General features: G+C 31.5%; 4 protein-coding genes across 4 annotated transcripts; 3 read left to right on the top strand and 1 right to left on the bottom strand.

Moving 5' to 3' along the window:
• Nucleotides 1-8,856: 8,856 nt before the first annotated feature.
• On the top strand, nt 8,857-10,999 carry LOC146941885 (heavy metal-associated isoprenylated plant protein 7-like). Its single transcript, XM_085755727.1, has 4 exons — nt 8,857-8,953; nt 9,080-9,481; nt 9,590-9,677; nt 10,332-10,999. Exons 1-4 carry the CDS (start codon nt 8,945-8,947, stop codon nt 10,784-10,786), a joined length of 954 nt encoding a protein of 317 aa, XP_085611853.1. The 5' UTR covers nt 8,857-8,944; the 3' UTR covers nt 10,787-10,999.
• A 2,101-nt stretch (nt 11,000-13,100) lies between these two features.
• LOC146941884 (heavy metal-associated isoprenylated plant protein 7-like) lies at nt 13,101-15,169 on the top strand. Its single transcript, XM_085755728.1, has 4 exons — nt 13,101-13,238; nt 13,371-13,754; nt 13,877-13,961; nt 14,571-15,169. The coding sequence occupies exons 1-4, from the start codon at nt 13,230-13,232 to the stop codon at nt 15,008-15,010; spliced, it is 918 nt and encodes a 305-aa protein (XP_085611854.1). The 5' UTR covers nt 13,101-13,229; the 3' UTR covers nt 15,011-15,169.
• A 1,849-nt stretch (nt 15,170-17,018) lies between these two features.
• On the bottom strand, nt 17,019-20,039 carry LOC146941883 (palmitoyl-acyl carrier protein thioesterase, chloroplastic-like). Its single transcript, XM_085755726.1, has 6 exons — nt 19,563-20,039; nt 19,172-19,305; nt 18,967-19,080; nt 18,693-18,870; nt 17,635-17,703; nt 17,019-17,475 (listed from the first exon to the last, which is right to left on the bottom strand). Exons 1-6 carry the CDS (start codon nt 19,974-19,976, stop codon nt 17,224-17,226), a joined length of 1,161 nt encoding a protein of 386 aa, XP_085611852.1. The 5' UTR covers nt 19,977-20,039; the 3' UTR covers nt 17,019-17,223.
• A 3,420-nt stretch (nt 20,040-23,459) lies between these two features.
• LOC146941882 (HVA22-like protein e) lies at nt 23,460-24,613 on the top strand. Its single transcript, XM_085755736.1, has 5 exons — nt 23,460-23,697; nt 23,812-23,838; nt 23,958-24,080; nt 24,202-24,448; nt 24,576-24,613. The coding sequence occupies exons 1-5, from the start codon at nt 23,651-23,653 to the stop codon at nt 24,594-24,596; spliced, it is 465 nt and encodes a 154-aa protein (XP_085611862.1). The 5' UTR covers nt 23,460-23,650; the 3' UTR covers nt 24,597-24,613.
• The last annotated feature ends 226 nt before the right edge of the window (nt 24,614-24,839 follow it).

Genomic DNA, 24,839 nt, shown 5'->3' with positions numbered 1-24,839 from the left:
ATCCCTGCTATTTTCTGCTGCATATAGAGGTCATGTTCTTGTTTCACCTTCAACCTTCAACATTAATTATGTACTTTCTCGACATTGTGTTTTTCTTATTAATTTATGGGCTAATCTCTGAATGATTATGCAATAAAATTATTATATATTGATAATATTCAGATATAAGAATAATATTAGAAATACCCTATAAGTAGAATAAACCTAGATACAATCAAATTGATCACAAGTTGGATTACTCAAATCCATATTTTGAGATCGACACTGGTGTTTAAGAAACCATAAACGCACTAATGATACACATAAATTTTTCAGAAGTTAACGAGACGTATGAAAAAGTATTTGCTGAAAGATATCAATCTCTTAAATAGATCTCAATTACTTTAAAAAATTAATCTTTGTACTTCAAAAAAATTATATTTTTTCAATGGTTACATTTATGGCAATGAGTAGTATGCATGAGCATGACCACAGCCTTATGGAATAATTATGGGTCTTCGCTCTATGTTCGAAATTGGGTCGTTGTATTACAACATTGTCTAAACTGACCCATAAGGTCACAACATATTTCATGAGCTCCATAATGCACGCCCATTTTCTTGTTGACATGCTCATTTCAGGGAACAACTTTAATCACAATATATTTCCAATAAATCATACATGATTTTGAAAGTACATATTTAGAAGAAACAAAACATCTGACAAGAAAAGAAGAAACAATTTTTTTTTTCATTTGTTTGGAAGTATACATTTGAACAAAAAAATTGTTTTTTTTTCCTGAATGTGACTTAGATGTGAGAACTACTTCTCCCTTATTTTACACTCCCAAGTTGGTCCATGCACCCGAATTATTGTGAAAATTCAAAAAAATTGTAACCCTAATATGGGTTAGGCACGCCCATGGTTGCTCCTTTGGAACCACATTGACTTTTATGTGGATTGGTCTCTTTACTGCTTCATAGTTTGAGATCTAACATCTATGTGTTTCACTAGTCCTTTTATGTCTTCTCTATATTGCTCCTTGTTTAGTGTTGTTATTTTTAGTTTATAATTTCATGTTAGTATTCATAGTGTTTGTTGAAAAGCCTTGTAAGTGTGAGGGCTCTTGGAAATATATTTTGCATATAATGCAATGCTAATGGATGGTTTGACTTTTTCAACCTCAACATCTTCTTTACACTACAAATGACTCCCAAGGCCAAGTCCCAACTATTTGGTTTGATTGGTTAGATATATGAGATATGAAATAACCTATAGTCAACTTGAGAATACACAAGTCAATTAGAAATGATCCATATGATTGAATGAGATTGAAATTGTTCCTCCCTTTTTTCCTTGACTATTGACTATGTGCGAAAGAAGTTCATATGATTGTTATGATTAAGATGTTGGATAATGTTTTGTTGGATAATGATTAAGAAGCTCTATGTGCTGTTGCCGTGTACTACTTGATGTTAATAGTTATATATGCTGATTTTAAATTGTGAATTAGAAATGCTCAATATAAATATGTACAATTTGATGTCAAAAAAAAAAAACAAATATGTACAATTTAATTGTTTTTTTTGACGGGATGTACAATTTAATTGTACCCACCTAATCCTACCATTAGAATTAATGGAGATAGAGTTTGTGTACATAATTCAAGCTTTTTTTGTTATACAACCCAACACGACCCAACCTAATTTATAATTATCCTCTGTTTCTAGTTTGCAGCATCTAGAAAGTCGAGTTCATTGGCCAAAGTGGAAATTATACTTTCGTGTCATCTCCATTATATAATTAAATATATTGAATAAATATGTGTATTATGGGGAAAAAAAAAGACAATGACGAAATATATATTTAAAATCTTATCCTTGGGAAACTTTTTCGTAAGGATCAACCTTTTTTTTGTCATTTCTCGTTGCATGTATATATATGATCAAATTCTTTTTTTGAAGGAATATATGATCAAATATAAATCATTTTTGATTAGAAATATAATTAAATCATTTTTTATAGGTCAGAAATATAAAGTTTTGATTAATGCTCTAATATAGCTCGGAGGGCTTAACAGCTAACAAGTGAACCAACCATATGTTTACAAGGTGATCATATATACGTAACGCAATACACTTTAGAGCTCTAATCATTAAATCATGCTAGCATGCACATACAAATAAATAAATTATTCTTTAATTTAGCCCATGCTTTATATCCTTATCTATTTCGTGTGATGGTTTATGAATATCTCCAATCTCCATGAAGCCAACATGTAGCCACCATATAACATCCAATTATTCCTTTGCTTAAGCTAAGCATCAATCATTCACGTCATATATATTATTGGCCTTATTCGTCATCGAGTCAACTTTATTTGGCTACCTTTAGACAATTACGTATACATCTTTTGCCATAACTATGAACGTCATGAGTTTTGGCCAATTGTCTAATTCTGTTGCCAATTCATTTGGAATTTTGTTCTTTTTCCGTTTGGACGTCGTGTGGGTAAAGGAATATCAATAAGATGAATTAGTGAAGTGATGCAAATACACGAATTGTGAAGGACATTTTGGTGTAATGTCAAAGAACTAGCTAGAAAATAGTATTGCCCGAAATCTTTTAAAATTCACATTTCATATCAATTTTCATTTCATATGCAAATACACTCTTAAGCTAATGGTTTGGATGATAAATTATTCATCATCCAAACTATATAAAAAAAATTAGGGAAAGGGCTTATAATTCAACAATTAAATCAAGCTAAGTCAAACAAAAAATATGCTAAATGTGGACGACTATCAAAATTGATCCAAAAAAGGCTTATGACAAGTAGAACTGGAGCTTCTTTAAAGAGACTCTGAGGATATCAAGTTACCTAAGAAATTTGTAGTTACTATAACACTGTATCTCTTCGTTTAAGATGAGAATTACTTGGAATGATGAGGCTCTTGAAGAATTCTCTTCCTTTAGAGGTTCGACAAAGAGATCATGTTTCTCCATATCTTTTTGTTTTATGATTGGAGAAATTATTTCACCTTGTTAATTTTCAAAATTTAGAGTTTGACTTTCAAGTTGCAGGATTTCAAGATCAATCTTGTGTCACGTGAAGCCAATAAGGTGGGTAACAGTTTTGCCAAGTTTGATCTCAATTTAGAGTTGGATATAATTTTTTTTGGTTTCTATTCCTAATTTTGCTTATCATTTTGGTACTACTTAGTTTTTTCATTTTGTTTGTTTTCGGCTAGGCCCTTTTTTGTCATAAAAAACAGTTATGAATATGAATATGAAATTATAATCCTAATGTCAAAAAATAAATTAATCCCACTTTAATTTACTTTGTGTTCCATGTTAGAAAATCCATGTGGATTCACCTGTTCTTTTTATTTTGCTTTTACAAAAGGCAAATATATATATATTTTTATTTAAAAAGAAAAGGAAAATTTACAAATATTGGGGGGGACTATGTCAAAGGGCATAAACAATATTTGTGTTGCTCAAAACCTTATTAGAAAAATTCAATGAAATAAAATCTTAATGAAGAAAAAAAGAGTGTTGAGAAAACAAAAGTTCAAACCCTTGAAAATTAAAACATAAAAAAAAAAAAAACAATTATCGCGTAGCACAAACCTATTTCAGTTAAAAAAAATCCGAAGTTAAAGAATGGATAAAATCCCACCAAGCAAAATCATTATTCTGGAGTCCAAAGAAAACAATCTTGTACGTGCAAGTGCAACTATCAGCTTCTATAAAAATAAGAGAAATAATGAAACACATATTCTTAATCAACCTAGCACAATTAAGCTACATATTTCTTAACCTCCAATGAGCAAGATTAACCAATTGAGAATTTGTTTCCAAGCAGAGAGAAATTCAACTCTTTTTACAAACTATCTCAATTGTATGCATATGCATGAAAAACAATAGTATATGTTTTGAGCCCAACAACATTGCTAAAAATACCAACACAAGAGTTGACTCAGGGCAACCTTTTGTTATGCCCCTCCCCTTTGGTCCAGTAATTCATTAATGCCACGTGATCATATCTGATCACAGGATTTTTTCAATCAAGTTAATACATGGCAATTAATTTTGTTAAGTTAAGAAGTTAAAGTTGTCCATTAAAACTAAAGTGGCATAGTGAAATCAATACGGAAAAGAATCAAATCCAAAAAAATAAAAGAAGTGTCCGTCAAGATTTCAAACCAATACTATCAAGTCAACCTAAATCAAATAAGTTAGATAAGAATTAATGAAAACACTAAGTTAGATAAGAGTTGAGTTATTAATTTTGTCAACAAATTAAAATCTCTATCTCTAACTAACATTCATGATTTGGAAGGACTCCGTTTGAGTTAGGTAAATCACCTAAAGCGAGTTATCTGCTTATATTACAAGCAGCAATCATTAACGTGATGAAAAGAATTAAGACATACACCAACCCATCACATCCTTGCAACAAATGCACTATAATAACCTTAAACCCACCTCCCTTTTCTGGATTCTAAAAGTTGCACTAACAACAAAATAAGAATCTTTATCTCTATCAAAAAACTTCAAAAACAAAAGCACCATCATAATAATGTCAGTGTTTTGTATCCCCTTTTTCTTCTTATTACTCTTTATATTGATCCTTTTGAGGTGATAAAATATCTTTTTAATTAAAAATCTATTTTGTCCCAGTGAGATGAACTCAAATGTCAGTTTGTAATTGGGGTCTATGATTTTTTGCTGTTAATATTGTTAATTTAGAATAACGCAAATGCAAACTCCTTTTCATATCGGATTGATTTTTTTATGAGGAAACTTTTTAAAAAGTATCAGTAGATATATACTCCCTCCGGTCTCAAATATAAGAAAAGATTCATTTTTTAGATTCATTGAATAATTAATGTATCTGCTTTACAATGTAGACCAGATACATTAACTACTCAATAAACCTAAAAAAGGAATATTTTCTTATATTTGAGACCGGAGGGAGTATATGATTAAAGGTGTATAAAAGCATTGTAACCAAAAAAAATCTATAAGGCAAATCATCATAGTACTATACTCGTTCTCATCCTTCTCACAATATAAATCACTTTAGCAGCAGTAAAAAAACACCACTTTAACAAATGACAATCAAATTATTAAAAAACACAATCAATTTTATTGATTTACTTTAGAAATTATCTTCCATTAATTGCATAGAAATTGAGAATTAAATTACAAGAGTCAAAAAAGTGTAGAATAATAAATAATTAGAGGTTTCTGAAAATAGTAAACAGTGAGAGGTGCAGTGAAAAAAGCAAATTAAAATTAACTCTTTACATATTGATATTGTAAAATTGCAGTAATGTTTTATTATATTGTAAGACAATATTGTTAGTTGTTTTTTTTTTTGACCAAAGCAAACTTAATTCATATCAAAGTTTTAAAAAAATAGTACTGTGATACAAATGAGTGCACTACGGTCCTTCCTTATGAGAATTTGGTGATACAAGAGTAGCGATGACTGAAGCACATGCAAATCTGCAACTTGGTTTTACCTAAATCTCAAATGCATAGGTCCCTCAACTATGAACTCTGATCCCCACAATCCTACGGCTGCATCCATCTATTCTTATTTAGAAAACCAACACATTGAGTTTGCAATAACGTAATAATAATTAATGATGGAAATTGAAGGGGGTGCAAATGAAGTGTGAGATTTAAATGTCATGTACTAACATAAGTTCAACCATAGTACAAATCACATTCAAGAGTATCATCCCTTTTCTAACTCTTCATGTTTTCTGCTCAATAAGACACCGCAGGTTGTGTATTTTATCTGATAACTAAATACTGACTAGAGATAAGTATAGTCAGGGGAAAATGCCAAACTATAACGTTTTTGGACGGATAAGCTTTGCTAGTACGACATTTCGTTTTTTTTCCTCAATATAAAAAAGGGGTTGAATCTAAATAATATATGGATCCAATTCAATGAATAGATAGTAAAATAAAAAGTACCTATTCATTTTTTTTCATCTTTAAATATGTGAAATACTGTCACAATAGTACTTTAATTTATCAAAATTATAAATAGAAAAATAAAAAATACATAAATTTATGTCTTTTATTAGTTCATTTTAATTCTCATTGTGTCTCTTATTAGTTAATTTGGTCAATGGTCATAGAATGTGTGTGTGTGTGTGTATATATCTTCTATTACTCAATTTGATCAATAAAATTACTAACGAAAGATGTAGTTAGAGATGTTTTTTTTAATTTTGATACAATTATATATAGACTATTTTAACAACATAACACTCTTTTTGAGATTTACTCACTCTAAAATCAAATGTCCCAAAAATACAAGTTAGAAAAATACAATTGCTAAGAAAAAAATACAATTGTATGTTTGTTGAAGCCGAAAGCCGTAAGAGAGAAGTGTGATCAAGGCACGTCATTTGTAGTACTGACTAACACAGATTCCATTTATTTCCGAATATAGCCAAGACTACCTAGGAAATATCAAGCCAGTGTGACAGTAGTAATATCGTAACCTTTATAGCACTAATCATGTGTTGGAAGCATGCCTTGCACGTGCCTCTTATAATATGCCACGACCACGTAATGTGATTTCCAGGATGATGATAGAATTAGCTGCATCACATCTATATATGAGTGATGGTGAATTGGTGGTCCTAATCCAATAGAGTTAGTACAACTCAATGATTTAAACAAGCTGTTATGTACGTAACCGTATCCGTATGTGTTTTTTTTATTTTTTATTTTTTCTTTAAAATGAACTATGATTGTGCATGGATGGGTTCTAGTAGAAAATTTAGTAAGAAACCCTTTTAGTTTTTCATATTGTAGGCATATATAACAATTTGGTATCTCAAAGTAACAAAATTATAAGATGATTAGTCGAATTGAAAACCTCAATCATATATTTGTCATTTTATGTCAATCAATCGTTCTCCAAATTATTCAGAAGAACAATAGATATGAAGTATATTTAATTTCATAAATTATTTTAGAGTTTTATTAATCTTAGATTTTTTTTTGAAGGGTATTAATCTTAGATAAATAAATTGTTTGACCCTACCATTCAAAATATAGATTGGTGATTCACTCAAACTTTCTCCTCAAACAAAATTTAAAAAATTGAAAGAAAACAAAATCATTAAAAAATTTAAATTCGGGTCCCCTAATATGTGCCCTCCTAAATGTGGGAAAATATCATTTCCATTTACTTGAAACAAATGAATAATGTACTCTCTCTGTTTTAAAATGAGTGTTGCTTTAGCCAAAAAAATTTGTTTCAAAATGAATGTCACTTTCAGTTTCCAATGCAATAATAACTTTTTCTTTTCAATTGTACCCTCCAATTAATACTCTGCACACTACTTCCAAAATATTACTTTTAAAACTAACCAATACTCCCTCCGGTCACATTTATAAGCAAAAAACACCTTTTTGGATTCATTGAATAATTAATGTATCCGGTCGTATTTATATGTTAGATACATTAGTTATTCAGTGTACCTAGAAAGTTATTTTTTGCTTATAAATGTGACCGGAGGGAGTAGTTAATAAGGATAATTTGGTAAAATAAACATTCTCTTTCTTTTAATCATTGCATTTCTTAATATGTGTGTAAACACAAAAAAACGACACTCATTTTGAAACGGAGGAGTAGTAAAACTGCAGACCATTGATTTTCTCACGATTGAAAAAATATGGTCAAATGCATCTAAAGGTCCTTTAAGTTTTTCGTTTTTCCTAAAGTGGTCCTTTAAGTTTCAAAAGTCCCAAACAAGTCCTTTTAGATTTTGAATCGTTTCAAACAAGTCCTATTGTAGATAGCATAGTTGGTAATTGCTTCCTTGAACTCATCTTTGGTACCAAATCTGGCTCCTAACACCCACTTAAAATTAGTCATCCTTTTAGGTATGGCAAATGGTGGATAATGTTATTTGTTGCTATCATTCACCATCATCCTCTAAAATGACTTGTTTGAAACGATTCAAAAACTAAAAGGACTTGTTTGGGACTTTTGAAACTTAAAGGATCACTTTGGGAAAAACGAAAAACTTAAAGAACCTTTAGATGCATTTGACCAAAAAATATCATTTCAAACAATAACAAATCTTTTAAAAAATGTGTAAAGTCTAAACTAAATTTTATCCCTAGCTCTTCCTATTATCATTGTTTGATTTGTAGCATAAAAGTGGGAGAGAAAAGGGAGATAAAATGGTATTTTAGTAAAAAAAAAAATCCGTCAAATGCAGAACATATTAAAAATAGTATTTTAGAACAAAATAATATTTATTTTAAATTTTAAGATAGTCCTCTACGATTACAAAGTTTTTTGTTGGTTCATACTTAACTCATGTCACCGTAAATTCGATTGTTATTTCAGTCAATTTTAAGTCAACTTTATGTGAAACGTCAACGTGACACCTTCTAAAGTTATCATTACGTGCTCCTCGATTAATCACATCGACATTTTAAAAGAAAATCTGACAAAAAAAATCTAACTTATTACAACTTTGTGATCTAAGAGATCAATTTAAAAAAAATTAAGCTTAAGAGATCCACTTAGTACCTAAAATAAACATTTGAAACCAAAAACCATCATTTGATTATCTTGTAATCAACTAATCATCATAGCAAAATAAAAATTTATCTTGTAATCATCAATTTTTTTTTCTTTGTATCCGTTATTCGTTCTAGATGTAGAATAAAGACATTAGTTTTTCTGGCACACATTATAATTACATTAAATGAGTTAACTGCCTTATTACTGTTTATTTGACTAGTTGAAACATTTCATAAATAATGATATAATAATATTGAAAATGAGATTATAAATAGGATGTACCGTATCATATCATATGCAATAGAAGTGTATAGTAGTATTGCACAAAAGTGAGATAAAAAACAAAGCAGAGTTCCTGTAATCTCAGCAGCAGAGTAACTAACACCAATGGGCGAGGTATTGAAAGATAACTCTTCTTTTATTGATTTAATCATTGTATTTCTCATTTGTTTTGTTTACTTTAATTTAATTTCATTTATCTATGGCGCTGATTCTAAGCAATTTTTTTTTTTTTTTGTTTAGGAAGAGAAGAAAACAGAGGAAAGTAAGACAGAGGAGGAAAAAACAGAGGAACCGAAAAGGGAAGAAGAAACCAAGCCAGAGGAAACAAAAGATGAAGCTGATGTTCCTCCACCGCCTCCGGCAGAGATTATGCTGAAAGTTTTCATGCATTGTGAAAGCTGTGCTCGGAAAGTTCGTCGGTCCTTGAAAGATTTTCCAGGTGTTGAAGACGTGATAACAGATTGCAAATCTCATATGGTGGTTGTGAAAGGAGAGAAAGCAGAGCCATTGAAGGTTTTGGAGAGAGTTCAGAAGAAGAGTCATAGGAAGGTTGAGCTTCTTTCTCCGATCCCAACTGCTCCTGAGGAGGAAAAAGTTGCTGAGGAAGAGAAGGCTGCACCTGAAGAGGAGAAGAAAGAAGAGGTAAGTTTGTGTTTTTGTTTCTTTCTACTTTTTATCTTTTCATTTGTTTACTTTTCATTGATTTGATCCTTTGAATCCGTGGAGTTATGCTTTTTTTCTCATTTGCAGCCTCAGATTGTGATTGTTGTCCTTAAAGTTCACATGCATTGTGAAGCTTGTGCGGAGGAGATCAAAAAACGGATACTAAAAATGAATGGTACCGTCCAATATTTAACTTCTCTTTTATTTACAAAATCAGATGGAATTGTATTTTTACTATTTGATTGAATGTTTCAAAAATCAGACTTAACTAACAAATTCAATTGGTTAATTTGGCTCTGATTATACTATCGTTTGACTGAACCGGATTAAATTGATTTAACCATGGTTGGTTGAGCCGTTTTTTCTTTGTAAGTCAATTATAGCGCGGAATAACATGTCAGTTTTTTTTTTTACTATGGTAGGTCGTGTGTAAGAAATTGTGCGATCTATTTGATTAAACCAATGTAATTATTACGCACGGAATATCATATCAGTTTTTTTTTGTTGCTATACTTAAGTCATGTGAAAGAAATTATGTGATTTAATTGACCGGACCAATTAAATCATTATGCGCGGAATATCATGTCCGGTTTTTTACTATACTAAGTCATGAGAAAGAAATATTTAAGTGACTGAACCAACTAAATCATTGTGTGCGGAATATCATGTCCGAGTTTGTTAAAACATTAGTTTGAATGTCTCTCACTCCAATTGAATGCTGAATCAAATTTAGTGATTGTATAATCTTATTTAGTAGGAGTAATCTCTTAATTATTATTATTGAAATAAGCAGTGGAATAATGAGCTGGTTGATGTAATTGACTCGCAGGAGTGGAATTGGTGGAAACTGATCTGAAGAACTCTGAGGTAAGTGTGAAGGGGGTGTATGATCCAACAATGCTGGTTGAATATGTGTACAAGAGAATTGGGAAGCATGCAGTGATCATGAAGGAAGAGAAAGTGGAGGAGGAAGCCAAAGCCGAGGAAGAGAAAAAAGAGGAGAAAGTTGAAGAAGTGGCTGAGAAGAAAGAAGAAGGAGAGGGTGAGGCCAAGCGACAAGAAGAGGAGAAAGAAGCAGTTACTGTAGAAGAGACAAATGTGGAAGAGGAGATGAAGAAATATCAATACTACTATAATCCATCCATGGATTTGTATGCATACCCAGAAATTGGATATCCTGCATACCCAGCTGCTTACTATCATGCTCATGCATACCCTCCACCACCGCCACCGGCGCCACAAATGTTCAGTGATGAGAACCCAAATGCGTGCAGTGTCATGTGAAATTGCAAATTTCAGAGAAACATCAAAGATTGTATTGGAAATCTGGAAAATTTAGCTAGTCCTATTTTGTTTTTGCCTTCTTTTTTCAATTCCTTCTAAATATACAAAATTTAAGAGTATACTCTACAGATGGACTTTAGAATTTTCAATTTTGTAAGATTTGTATACTTTCTGTTGAAGTGGGAATTGCTATTTTGTTCTTTTATTTCAAAATAATTGAGTTCTGAACAATTATTTTCAAAACAAAAAATTATTTTATTTGAAATTAAATAACTTCAACAGATGAATTCAAAGTTTGATCTGATCAATTACTTTTTTAATAAGATATATTATTAAAAAGAATGGATAAAATATGTCAAAAAAATAATAAAAATAGTTCTGTTTTTATTCTTTATGAATAAATTTGCATGCTTAACGTTTTTATACTTTCTGGTTGTATATTTTCTTTTTTTTTTAAAGATAAACGTTATTGGTTTATTAAAAATATTTACCACTATTTCTATGCTTTCTTCTATCACTCATATAATCATAATTTTTTGCTAATCTCTCACAAAACTTATGACAATAAATAAGTTCAAATAAATCAATCCAAACAAATCTAAATTTAGCTCACGAAATAGCACAACTATCTCAAAAGGATTGATGTTGATAGTTAGTGAAAAAGTTTGTATCATACATGATCGACTAAAAGGTAAGGTCATTGAAATCGTCGTTTTAGGCCTATCAACAAAAAAAATATTTGTTATTAGATTTTATAAACTAAATACTTCATATGCAGTGGAAAGATATCTCATACTATTAAAATATATTGGACCGACCATGTTATCATATGCAGAAAATTGTTCTATAGGTCCCTTCTTTTTTTTTTTTGGTAAATTGTTCTATAGGTCACTTCAACTGTCCAATGCCCCTTAAAAACCTCATATATTTTTTTGACCAATAAAAAAAAACCTCATGTTTCTCTCGGTTCATAATCCATGAATCTATCTGGTGGTAACTCCTGCTCGCTATTGTTCGGGTGTTAGGGCATGATTCACCTTTATTATATATATCAAAAAACATTACTTGTACTACATTTTTTTCATCAAAAATCGACCTTCCTCTTCCATCCAAAGTTTAATGATTATTTTTTTTGCAAAAAGTGTGTCTCATATCATCATATATAGCACGATTGATAAAGGCTTGATACACTCATTTGACGTTAAAGGACATGTAATGTATATTTGTTAAACCAATCACACTTTTTTGTTGCATTCTTATTAACATGCATTGATGCACTTCAATAGTTGGGATCGAATCTAGGATCGAGTCTTAACCCCCATGCTCTTCAACATTTAATATAGTTGTTTTTTTTGTTGCATTTTGGTTTGTTATAATTTTTTTTGATATGAAATGGTTTGTTATAATTTTATAACTAAGTTTTTCTTGTTTTTTTTTGTGTGTATTTATTTACAGTTATGGCTAAATCTCTCGTTCGTTCAAAATAAAAAATTGTTAAGATTTTCATTGATTTAAAACAAAGTATTTTCGAAAATTTTAGTTAATTTGAAATCAAACATTCATGAGATTTCCATTAATTTTAAAGAAAACATTGTTGAAGAAGCAATCTCACATTTTCACTAGATAGGATATGACATGTATAGAATATAATTTATATAGTATATCTACACTTTTATGGTTAATACTTCAGTGACTGTTATATAAAGATATGTGTTCGTTTCAGATCTAAAAAGATCAAGACTTTCATTTTCTGTGTGGTTATAGTTCTTACATTTTCTATCATCTGTTCTCATTTCAAGCATGTCTATATTTTCATTACATAATTTGACTAGCCCGAACATTTCATAAATTTAAATCTTATATTTTTTAATCGATGGAAAGACAGTAACCATATGAAAACTCGTGCAAAAAAATTACATACATAAGTGAGGGATTTTATGCTCAAACTCGGACCATGATGTTAACCTTGTAATTTTGGCAATTTTGCAAGTTGAGGTAGAATATGTGGAGTGTGGACCATAAGTTTATATTATAATGGTGTATTATCATAAAAACTAAAAATGAAAGTGTTAGAAATATTTTTTTTTAGAGAATAAATATAATTTTGATGTCCACATGTTCTAGATCAACCGGTAAAAATGTTGAAATTGTTTGATCGAACGTCATGATTGGATTTCGACCAGATTCCTCCATTTATACGTGAGATTTTCTATTAAATATTGTTATTTCGTCTAGTCTAAAAGAGAAATGTTTAATAAAAAAATATAATACTAAAAATGAGATTATAAATAGGATTTATCATATATGATATCATATAGTAGTGTACTATGGAGGTGTACTTTAGTAGTGGTTCACAAAAGAGAGAGAAAAGGCAAAGACGGCATAAGTGATAGTTGCACGAAGCTTATCTTAGAGGCAGAGTCCTTTTGTGAAACTTGAAGCCATGGGAGAGGTTTCAAATGATAACTTTTCTTTTAACCTTTGTTTCTCAAATCATTTTATTTTCATTGTTTTTGTTTAGTTTCATTTTTTGTTGGTTCTGATTCTCAGCATCTTTTATTTTGGTTGTTTTTATTCTATTTAGGAAGAACAGAAAACAGAGGAACCGAAAAAGGAAGAAGAAACCAAGCCTGAGAAAAAACCAGAGGAAACAAAAGATGAAGGTGCTGCTACTCCACCTCCTCCAGCAGAGATTTTGCTGAGAGTTTTCATGCATTGTGAAGGCTGTGCTCGGAAAGTTCGTCGGTCATTGAAAGATTTTCCAGGTGTTGAAGATGTGATAACAGATTGCAAATCTCATATGGTGGTTGTGAAAGGAGAGAAAGCAGAGCCATTGAAGGTTTTGGAGAGAGTTCAGAAGAAGAGTCATAGGAAGGTTGAGCTTCTTTCTCCGATCCCAATTCCTCCTGAGGAGGAGAAAATTGCTGAGGAAGAGAAGGTTGCACCTGAAGAGAAGAAGAAAGAAGAGGTAAATTTGTGTTTTTGTTTCTTTCTACTTTTTACTTTTTCATTTGTTTACTTTTCATTGATTTGATCCATTGAATCCGTGGAATTATGCTTTTTTTGTTGTTCTTTTTTTCCCATTTGCAGCCTCGGACTGTGACTGTTCTTAAAATTCACATGCATTGTGAAGCTTGTGCAGAGGAGATCAAAAAACGGATACTGAAAATGAAGGGTACTGTCCAATATTTAACTCTTTTTTTTAGCAACTATTTAACTCTTATTTTGTTTACAAAATGATATGGAATTGTATTTTTACTATTTGATTGCATGATTTAAAAATCAGACCAAACTAACATAGCGTGGAATATCATGTCGGTGCTGGTAACCCTGTCATACGCGGAATATCATGTTGGTTTTTTTACTATATTGCCAGCGGAATTACGTGGTTTAATTGATTGAACCAATTACATTATTGCCAGCGGAATATCATTTTATTTTTTTTGCTCATTTATAAGTGACTCTTTTGTTCATTTCACACATATATCTAGTAAGTCATATGAAAAAAATTGTGTGATTTAACTGATTCAATTAGTTAAATCATTCGCAAGGAATACCATGCCAACTTTTTTTACTATACTTAGCCGTGTGAAAGAAATTGTGCATTTTAATTGATTGAACCAATTAAATCATTACGTGCGTAATATCATGTCCAGTTTTTAGTAAAACATTAGTTTGAATCCAAAGTGACAATGTTATGTTAGATCAAATTCAGTGACTTTATAATCTCATTTAGTACTGATTTAATGTACTCATTTAGTTGATTGATATAATTGATTGGCAGGAGTGCAATGGGTGGAAGCTAATCTGAAGAACTCTGACGTAAGAGTGAAGGGAGTGTATGATCCAGCAATGCTGGTTGAATATGTGTACAAGCGAATTGGGAAGCATGCAGTTATTGTGAAGGAAGAGAAAATTGAGGAGGAAGCCAAAGCTGAGGAAGTGAAGAAAAAGGAGAAAACTGAAGAAGTGGCAGAGAAGAAAGAAGAAGGAGAGGGTGAGGCCAAGCCACAAGAAAAGGAGAAAGAGACAACTATTATAGAAGATACAAAGGTGGAGGAAGAGATGAAAAAAAATGAACACTACTATAATCCACCAATGAATATGTATGCATACCCAACAATAGCATATCATGCATACCCAGCTGCTTACTATCAAACACACTCTCCACCAGCACCTCAGATCTTCAGTGATAAAAACCCAAATGCTTGCAGTGTCATGTGAAGTTACAAATTTGAGAAATATCAAGGGTTGTATTGGAGATCTTGGAAATTAGCTAGTCCTATTTTGTTTTTACCTTCATTTTTCATTTTTCAATTTTGTAAGATTTGTATACTTTTGGTTGAAGTGCGAAGTGTTGTTATTTTGTTTTTTATTTTAAAATAGTTGGTGTTTGATTTTTTTTATTTTATTTTGAGACTAAAATTCATCATATCCGAAACTAAACAACATTAGAACTTTAGTTTGTTATTTAAGGCTAAAATAAGTTAGATTTATGGCTTGTTTACTTTTGCGGTGGGAACTGTCAAAACGCACGTCTTATGTGAAACTCTCTTTTGTAGCTTTTAAAAATCACGGTAGAGATGACCTCGTAACGCGGTATTTTTATAGTGAACGCTTATCCAAACGTAGGCTTAGTCACTCTCGAGTATTTTCGAATGCTAGGTATATATATAACAACTCTCCCAAAAAATGATGTTGATAGTTAGTGAAAAGTTTGTTATCATATGCAAACACGCATCCATCTCCAGGCCCCCATTCCACCTTGTACAATTGTTTCTCACAAATATGCTTTGCAATGCAATTTGCAAATCCCAATATCTACTTGGGAATCATTATATAACGGTCCTGCATTTTACATACTTTAGGAAGAGACATGCATATACATTTGTGGGACCATCTTTCCTACATTATTTAGAGATGTGACCAAGATGTCATAGTTTTGCTCTGCTGGAAACCAAACTCAATCTCAGTGGCTCTATATTACCAGGGAGAATTTTGTATGGTGTTAAATCAGAAAGGGAATATTTGATAACTCATTACTCCCTCCGTCCCAATTTATTTGACCCCTTGGCTCATTTCACACAGATTAAGAAAAATGTATAAATAAAGGGGAAAGTGGAATATATTGTATTGGGAATGATAAAAGTAGTATTATTTAGTGTTATATTGTATTGGGAATGATGAAAGTTGTATTGAAAATTGAAATGGGTCAGTTATTTTGGGACACTTTTTTTTAGAAAATGGGTCAGTTATTCCGGAACGGAGGGAGTATTAATCTTCCTAGCTTAAGATTTACCTTGAGCTCTAACAAACAAAGCTGCTCCTAGTCAAAGTTCAAGTACATAGGTCATGATGCACCGAATATTCAGCACTCTTGTGAGTGTAACTACGATAATTGCTTTGGATAATAGCACGTGCTCTTTGATGCTGGTGCAATGTCATGGCTATTAGTATAGTACTAGTATTAACATAAAAAACTTACTTTTATTTTTAAGAAGAAATAAGTTGATGTGATTAGATTAATCATGTCATGATTGTTAAAGGGGTTTACATCTCATTGTCAAAAGCTAGCTAATAAAATAACGGGGTCCAAGCACAAAATGTCCACATTGTCATCTTTAACTCCACTTTAATGTCATTAATTAGTGGAAAAAAGCAATTGTACTATACAACTTTACTGTGGTTGAATGCAATTACAAATAGAGAAATGTGTTACATGGGTATAGCTTGCTATGTGATCCTTTCTAGACTTGTCGGCTTGTATCAACCCCAATTTGTAGATTACATGAGAGAAATGGAAAATACAGCATTAATGTAGAAAGGAGAAGGGGGCTCACAAGTCCTAAATTAAGCATCTAGATTTTGGAAATGCAAACCACCAATCTTGCAAAGCGTTTTCAAGATCATCCAATTCAGTAACGTCATTTTGAAGATTTTTTTTCTTTTGTTTCTGATCACTACTTGCGAGTGGTGCTACTCTTCTTCAACTTGAAGGTTCTAAAAAGAAATGAAGAGACCTATTATTATAGTTCTTTTCTATTGTTGGAAAAACTGATTTATTATATAGTTTTAATGTGTATAAAGAATTGTTTAGTTAACACCGTTGTACCTTTTATATTTTTGGTTATTTCTTTTTCTCTCTTAAAATCAAACCACTAGTTATAAATGATCTATTTTGATACGGTCAAGTACATTATCAATTTTGAGTTGTTTGAATAACACTGTTCTATGAATCAACATGTTCATGTTCGCAATAGATTTCTCAATTATTCAAAAACCACTGTTCCCGTCAAAGAAAAAAATTACAAAAGATTAATTGACAAAATTAAGAAGAACATAGATTGAAGAATCCTAGTAAGAAAAACAAGAAACATAATAGGGTATAATGTATATAGCTTCCACAGATGCTAGCTTGGTTTTGGCCATAGTATTTATCATTGTTGATTTTGCTTTAAATTCCATTCAGATCTAGCTCGAACAACATCTTTTTTATCATCTTGTAGACGAAGCAGATGTGTATATTGCTGATCGGGTTTTCTATTGATTGAATTATTATCGGATTCACCAATCACTCTTTCTGTTGGACATGTCAAGGATTCCAACGTATTTGATTGTGTACATTCACGCCTAAACTCTAATGTCAAGCTTGTCATGTTATAATCTTCTAGTACTTTTATTGGCACACTCTGCAAAACACAAATTTGCATTAGTACTTTTTATTAGACAAATTAGTCATCGCTGATAACTCGTTATCTTGCACAAAGCACTATTGTTTCTGTCACACAATTAAATTAGCATTGTTATGCCATCATTTTTTTTCATGAAATTTGTTATGCTATACGTACCTCTAAAATCCATCCAATGTATTTCACATTGTTCACATGCTGGTTAACATCCATGTCATTCCACCTTGGCTGTATTACATAGAGAAAAGAGATGTCAGTGCAATCATCAAAACTACAACCTAAGGTGTTTGAACATGTGGAGAATACAAAAGAATGTCTAGTTTTATTTTTATCTCTTTAGTTTTTTTTTCTGGACCGGACCCAAGCTCAATCCTTAATGAAGTCTACTACAGAGGCGCACGCTAGGACACCGCACTGCTAGCATGCCTGAGCGTATCCGTCCAACAATCAATCAGCACATAATCAACATAAGATGTTGATCCGCGAACCACGCAAAGAATCTCTCAACGGCCTCAACAGGTTTAGCCAAATTCTCGTGAAACTCTACCTATGAAAGGACACCGCCACTAGGAGAAACGTACACATTCCATTATGTTAAATGTCTCATCCATCTTACTCAAAATCTGACTTGAACGTTAGAGTGTTTGCATGTACAACACCCCGGCCGAAGAGCTCAGCCATCGTCCTCAGTTGCGTTTCATCAACTCCGATTGTCGATCTCAGTCCACCTCAAATCAGTTTTGCTTTTCATGAAATTAAAATAAATTACTTTTCTTATCTTCTATTGTAACATATTTATCTAATGTGTTATTTAAGGGTCTATTTACTTTGTAAAAACATTTTCTATTTCATTTATTAAAAATTGTGTTAGTTTTCCTTAATAACGTAGAGAAAATAAACTTTTAAAGTAAGCCATTTCGACGTAGAAAAGATTTAATGCTAACTAGAGATGATACATTTCAAGAAATAATGAGAAATCTTTTGACATTTTCATTGTTTCCGAAAGTACAACACAATTGTTCACTTCAAAGTCTTTTCTCATACTAGTTAACAACTAAAATCAACACAAAGTTTAGAAAATAAAAAATAAGCCGTGATTATGTGTAACAATCAAGTTTCATAGAAGTGAAGAAAGCAAATTTAGGAAGCGACTAATCGGTAAATAATGAAAAATGAGTTTGAAAAATAAACTTGAACCAGGTATGAAATAAACTTACAGCCAAACCAGATTGTATTCTCTCAGCAGTGTCATCAGTGAGCTTGTCTATCTTTTCACAATCTCTTTCTTCACTAGCTACAGCAATCTTGTGAAGGTAAAAAGGAGTAAGCTCTTTTCTAACTTCTTCAGGTATCTTTGATAGTCTTCTCGTTTCTCTATTCATTATCACCCATGTGCTGAATCAAAGACAAAGTTTTCTATTAACATATTATTTGGTATTATAAATCATAACATATTTTTTATGCATAAAAAAAGTATATGAAATAATGCACCTTGTTGCCTTAGTTATGATCTCCTTGGTACAACGATCTCTGATTATCCAATCTCTTCGCATTCCATTCTTTCCTGCTGCATCCACCCAAGTATCAATTTCAATTTCTTCTCCCCTGTCAAACTTATCATTTTCAGTTTACAACTCAAACAATTATGTATAATTATGCAAGGTAGGGAATAGAAGCATCTCATGAATATATTTACCATTTGTTGTATCTCTGTACTTGAACTTGAATACGAGTAACAACCCAAATGAGTTTCCTTAGGCTCATCTCGCGAGTTGCTCCAAATCCATCTCCTCCTATCCCAGAGCTTGTAACATGATTTAGAGCAGTTTCCTAAAAAATATTTTCCATTTCCTTAGTTCATCCATGCTTTATGTTAGTTAAAACAGCAAATCCGGCTCAAAAAAATAAAATAAAATTCAAACTCAAACGCGCGCAAGAACACAACGATTGATCATGTGGGTGATCTTAATAGTAGTTAAGAAAAAAACCAAATGTGAATCAAGTTTCATGTTATACGTGTGGCAAAGAAAGCAATGTTCGAATATTGTTGTAGACATTCATGTTGATACTAAAACTGCGAAGCTAACCTGAAGAAAATTCATGAGTGTCTCCATGGTAGCAGTTCTATCTGGACCAATTTCATAGGACCTAATAACAAAAATCTGCCTAAACACAAACCTTCCTTCAACAAATCTCCCATTTGTAACAAGAGCAACATCTGTTGTATTTTCATTTAGCAATTTTCTAGGAGCCTCTGCCACTAGTAAACCATTCACCTTTGTTCCATTAACTGTGTCCACTTTATGAAAAGTACTACCATGATTACAATTTGTAATCACCAATGAAAATCTTCGTTTGTTGTGGTTGTTCAATGTGTCATTGTTTTGATGAGAAGAATTAAAATTCACCTCCAAAGCCTTCTTTGTGTTGATCATATTTTCCTTCTTTGCATTGCTCACATTCCAATTCCCTTGTAAGCTAATGTTGCTGATTGTTGCCATTGAAATTATAAAACAATGCAAATCACAAGGAAACTTTATAAACCTAGTTAGAATTCAAAAATTACGAAATGTGGAAAAAGTAATGTTACATATAAATCTAGCTCATGTTTCTTGTGGAAGAGGGATTGATTATTTTTTTTCCTTGAATAAAGTGTTATGTATAATTTGCAGTTGTAACAACTATTGAATTATTTAGGTAAGAGTAGATTAATTAAGATAGGAAAAAAAGAGGAAATTTTGTGTTCACAACATAGTAGTAGTAACGAGATATAGATCCTTAACTTGCACGCGAAAATAGAACAATGTGAGACGTGTTGATTGTGTGTGATTCTAGATATGTTTTTAGTTTAGAAATTCTTGCCAAAAATAATGGTGTCTACTGCTAATGTTGATGTCCTTGAGAATAGTATTAGTAGTTTGGAAATGGGAGACATAATCAAAGGTCAGATTTACACGTCAAGCTATTTCTCGTGAAAGAAATAATTAATTTATGAGTAAATTACACTTCCCTCCCCTCAAAGATGCTTAAATTACACTCCCTCCCTTCTTATGTTTAAATATACACTCCTCTCCCTTAAAAAGTAAAATTTATATTCCCCTCCCTTATAAGATGCTTGATTTACAACCTCCTCCCTTAATAATTAAATATGCACTACACTTTAATCTATTTTAACATAAATAAATATTTTTATGATATATATTAATTTTGAACCACCATTTAAGAATATTAATTCATTTCTTTATAATTTAAATGTCAATGATAATTAAATTTAAATATTTTTCTATTGATTTTATAATTTAGAGTATAAAATTAACTTTTAAATAATCATGCTTTATTGTCTTTAGTAATTTTTTACATATTTTAATTTTATTTTTGGTTGTTTCATATTTTATAATAGGGTTTAAAACTATATGTTAATGAAATTGTGAATAAAAAATAGTGAAAAATATGTATTCAGATTTTTATTATATTAAAATAGACCCGCAATACTATTTTTTTTCAAAGTATGTTAAATTATTATTTTTTGCTAGATTATTAGAAATAAAAAAAAATATTGAGGGAGTAAAATGTAGATTTTAACATAAGAGGGGAGGGGAGTGTAATTCAAGCTTCTCTTAAGGGAGGGGAGTGAAAAGTTTTCTAATATGTTTTGAATAAGAGGGGAGGGGAGTGTAATTCAAACATCTTTGAGGGGAGGAAAATGTAATTTACTCTTAATTTAATAATAGAATTACATTTTCGCACGATTAGGAGATTGTATATACCCCAAGGAAAACACTAAATATGAAGAGAAAAGATAGATAGGTGATGTTTATGAGAAGGAAAAAAAAAAGGATAATTTTTTTCCATGTTATAGGCACGATCGCATTGACGGTGACTAATTTTTATCAGACGATATGTTGACATAAATATGTGTTCTTACCTTTAGTTGAATTTTCTTCGTACGCAATCAAGCATTCAACCATTTGCTTAAAAAGTTCAAGTTCTTTACTACTTTGGACCAATTCATTGTTGGTAAGCTTAATTTATTATTTATGATGAAAAAAATAATAATTGTAACTTGAATCTAAAAATGAAAATATAGAATGGCAACATTGTTAATTTAATGAGCAGGTAAAAGGAAAGGTATGGCTTTGTGTTTTTAAATGGCCAAGTGATAAATGTCAATTAACTAGAGGAAAGTAAATAAGTTGTTGTACCTCATATCATATGGGTGAACTACCATAATGGGTTGTCATATTTGGACATATTTTGTTTCAGAAGTTTATTTAGTTCTATGGTTTTGAAAGAAGAGACTGCCGAGGCCGAAACAAATTTTTTTGTTTTTTTTTTTTATTTTAGTTTAGAAATTTTTTCCCTCATCTCTACAGATTTGTATAGAAAACATTGAAAATATTATTGTGTTTGTTTTACTGTTTATATATACTGTACAATCTTCAAATACAAATTAAAAAGTACAAATAACGTGAGAATTTCTAAAACAGAGAGATAAAAAAAATAAAAAAGTTTGCTGGACTTGAGCACATTCAAAGCCTAGAACTACTTAGTGGGTCAGAGGATACACCTGCTCAAAGCTAAATGAAAATTGTTTTTCACCTTTTTGTCTTTGTTCATACTGATTTTAAAAGTGTCGGCGTGAGTGAATTCACGCCAAAAAATATCCAACATGTTCACGCTGAGTATTTTTTAGGGAATGAACAATTTTAAAAGGAAGAAGATCAATTTTCAAGCTAAATTGGAAAAACATACGGCCCATTAGCCCAAAATCCTTAGAAGACAATAATTTGAAAACTCAATCACCAGCAGGGGAGCTTGGGACTGTAAACACAGGCAACACCTTTTTTCTTTTGTTTTTTTATCAGTTCACCTGAAAGTGGTATTTTTTGAGACGTGACAGATACTAAATGTTAACACTTCTCTCAGTGGAATTCGATATTTAATTCGCCAAGGTGTTAGTTTATAATATTTAGCCAAGTTGTTAACACTTCTCTGGTGATTTCCCGTCACCCTTTGTAAAAATAATGTATAATGCAAGCCAAAAGGATGCCAAACGAACAAGGAAAAAGAAATACAGGGTTCTGGCCAGACCTAGCAACACAAATCACCAGAGACATCTCTCATTGGGCAGTAATATTCTAGCAGTGTCCATGTAATTAAAAGCCAAGTGTAACCAATATCCATATTTCATGTGGATATAAAATTGATCAACACTTTGCAAGTAAAATTTCCCCTTGGCCAACCAGACAAAAAACATACTGGACACGGTTGGATTTTGCCAGAAACCACTCCAAAACAAGACTACCTTAAAATTTGACCGAGCCCTGTCACAGAGTCGATATGTATCAAGTACTAGTATTAACTGCAATAAAATAAAATACTCCCTCCGTTTCAAAATGAGTGTCACTTTAGCCAAAAAAATTTGTTTCAAAATGAATGTCGCTTTACATTTCCAATACAACTTTAATTTTGTCTTTTTCTTATAAAGTAAGGGTAGTTTAGTAAAAGTGTTATATTCAATGATTATTTCATTCCATTTCTTAATCTGTGTGCCAAAGCCTAAAGCGACACTCATTTTAAAACGGAGGGAGTACTAAAATAAAAGTACTGAATTTTTCATACTAAATTCCAAACTGATGTAGTATGAACCTATGTACTTTCATGATCATCAGATAGGGATTGATGAAGCAGATTAATCGCCACATGTCGACAACTTGCTTGTGTTGTAAAATTGTGTGCACTCGTGGCTTGTGCTTTAGGCAAGGAAGCAAATAACCTTTCATAAAAATTGACCTAATCATTAAACAAACTTAACTAAATGAGATAAGATGACATATTATTATCTGGACGGTGCTAAACTAAATATGACACGTCCAAGGCAGAATCCAATACCAACTCTTCTCTTTCCACGTGTCCCTCGATTCATTCATCACAATTTCACAAACATTATTATTATATGAGAGAGGGACCATTCCTATTGTTGTAGTTTGAACCTTTTAGAAAGAATTCCACTTGCATACGCCAAATACCTAGGTAGTTTGAGGCCAACCGCCCTAACCTGAACAAACTTTACTCATTTAACCGTTTTCTCTGTTATCTTCATCTTAAATCAAATCGCCTCTGCTTCTTGCTATAATCAAATCAAATTATTTGGGATACATAGTCACACACACATATGACTAAGTTGTGGACTTTGATCACCCAGCTTCATTCCCTTGCTGGGTATATGCACTTTGGAACAACCTGTTTTATGTTCAATATTCACTTACTATGTACTAATTCAATTTTCAGTATGTATTATTAATTGTTTCTGTGTAATTTTTTTTTTTTTTGCAGGCCGGTTGTAACATTATTGTACCCTTTGTAAGTGTCTTCATAAACTCCAACTCCTAATTTAACTAATATTTTTCCCGGTTCTAACTATGATATATAGAAGTAATTATATTGTGTTATTTTAATGTTATGATGGTTAAAAATTATAGGTATGCATCGGTGGTCGCAATAGAGAGTCCATCAAAGCTGGATGATGAACAGTGGCTAGCTTATTGGATAATCTATTCCTTCCTCACTCTTGGGGAGATGCTTCTTCAACCTGTTTTAGAGTGGTGAGATTTTTAACTAACTAACCATTTTTAATTGTCTTTAATTAGAATGAATGAAACTGATTATTATACACATAATAAGTACTAGGAATATGTAATGAAAAAATGAATTGGAAATTTGTAGGATACCAATTTGGTACGATGTGAAGCTATTGGTGGCAGCATGGTTGGTGTTACCTCAGTTCATGGGAGCTGCTTACTTGTATGAGAGGTTTGTGAGAGACCATATACGTAAATATGTGACAGAGAAGGAACACCAGCGGGTCCACCACCATCCTCCAGAGAACCACCAGCAACAAAAACAAAGCAAAAAGTCACCCACTGGAGTCAAGACCAAAAAGAAGTTTGTTGATTTTATTATTCCCAAGAAAGTGAGTTCATCAATTGATTTAACTTTTTTTTCTTCTTTTTTATCAAAGTGAGATTAATCGATTAATTAGATCATGTTGTTATCCTTCTAATACAAATTTCATTCAATTGTGATTCTGTGACTAACAGGGAGATCAGGAGGCGTATTGAATTGAGAAGGACGATGCTGAGCAGTGGATATGGAATAGAGTTATAAACGGTTTTACATGTTTTATATGTGTATGTGACTTTTGAAGCTTGGAGTAATGTTATTTAACCACCAAAGGCAACTTATATGAAGAAAAAAAAAACACTATCTTTCCACACTGTATAAATACTTACCACTTGTAACAAGAGTGATCAGAACCTATTAATATATACTACATGGTATTGTTGTTTAGTATCCTCTCCTCT

The sequence above is a fragment of the Medicago sativa genome, chromosome 3 (genome assembly GCF_051527215.1).
Source record: "Medicago sativa cultivar Bolivia chromosome 3, Bolivia_mono, whole genome shotgun sequence".
NCBI lineage: Eukaryota > Viridiplantae > Streptophyta > Magnoliopsida > Fabales > Fabaceae > Medicago > Medicago sativa.
The sequence above is the reverse complement of the archived record's forward strand: the minus strand, read 5'-3'. Positions and strand labels throughout refer to the sequence as shown.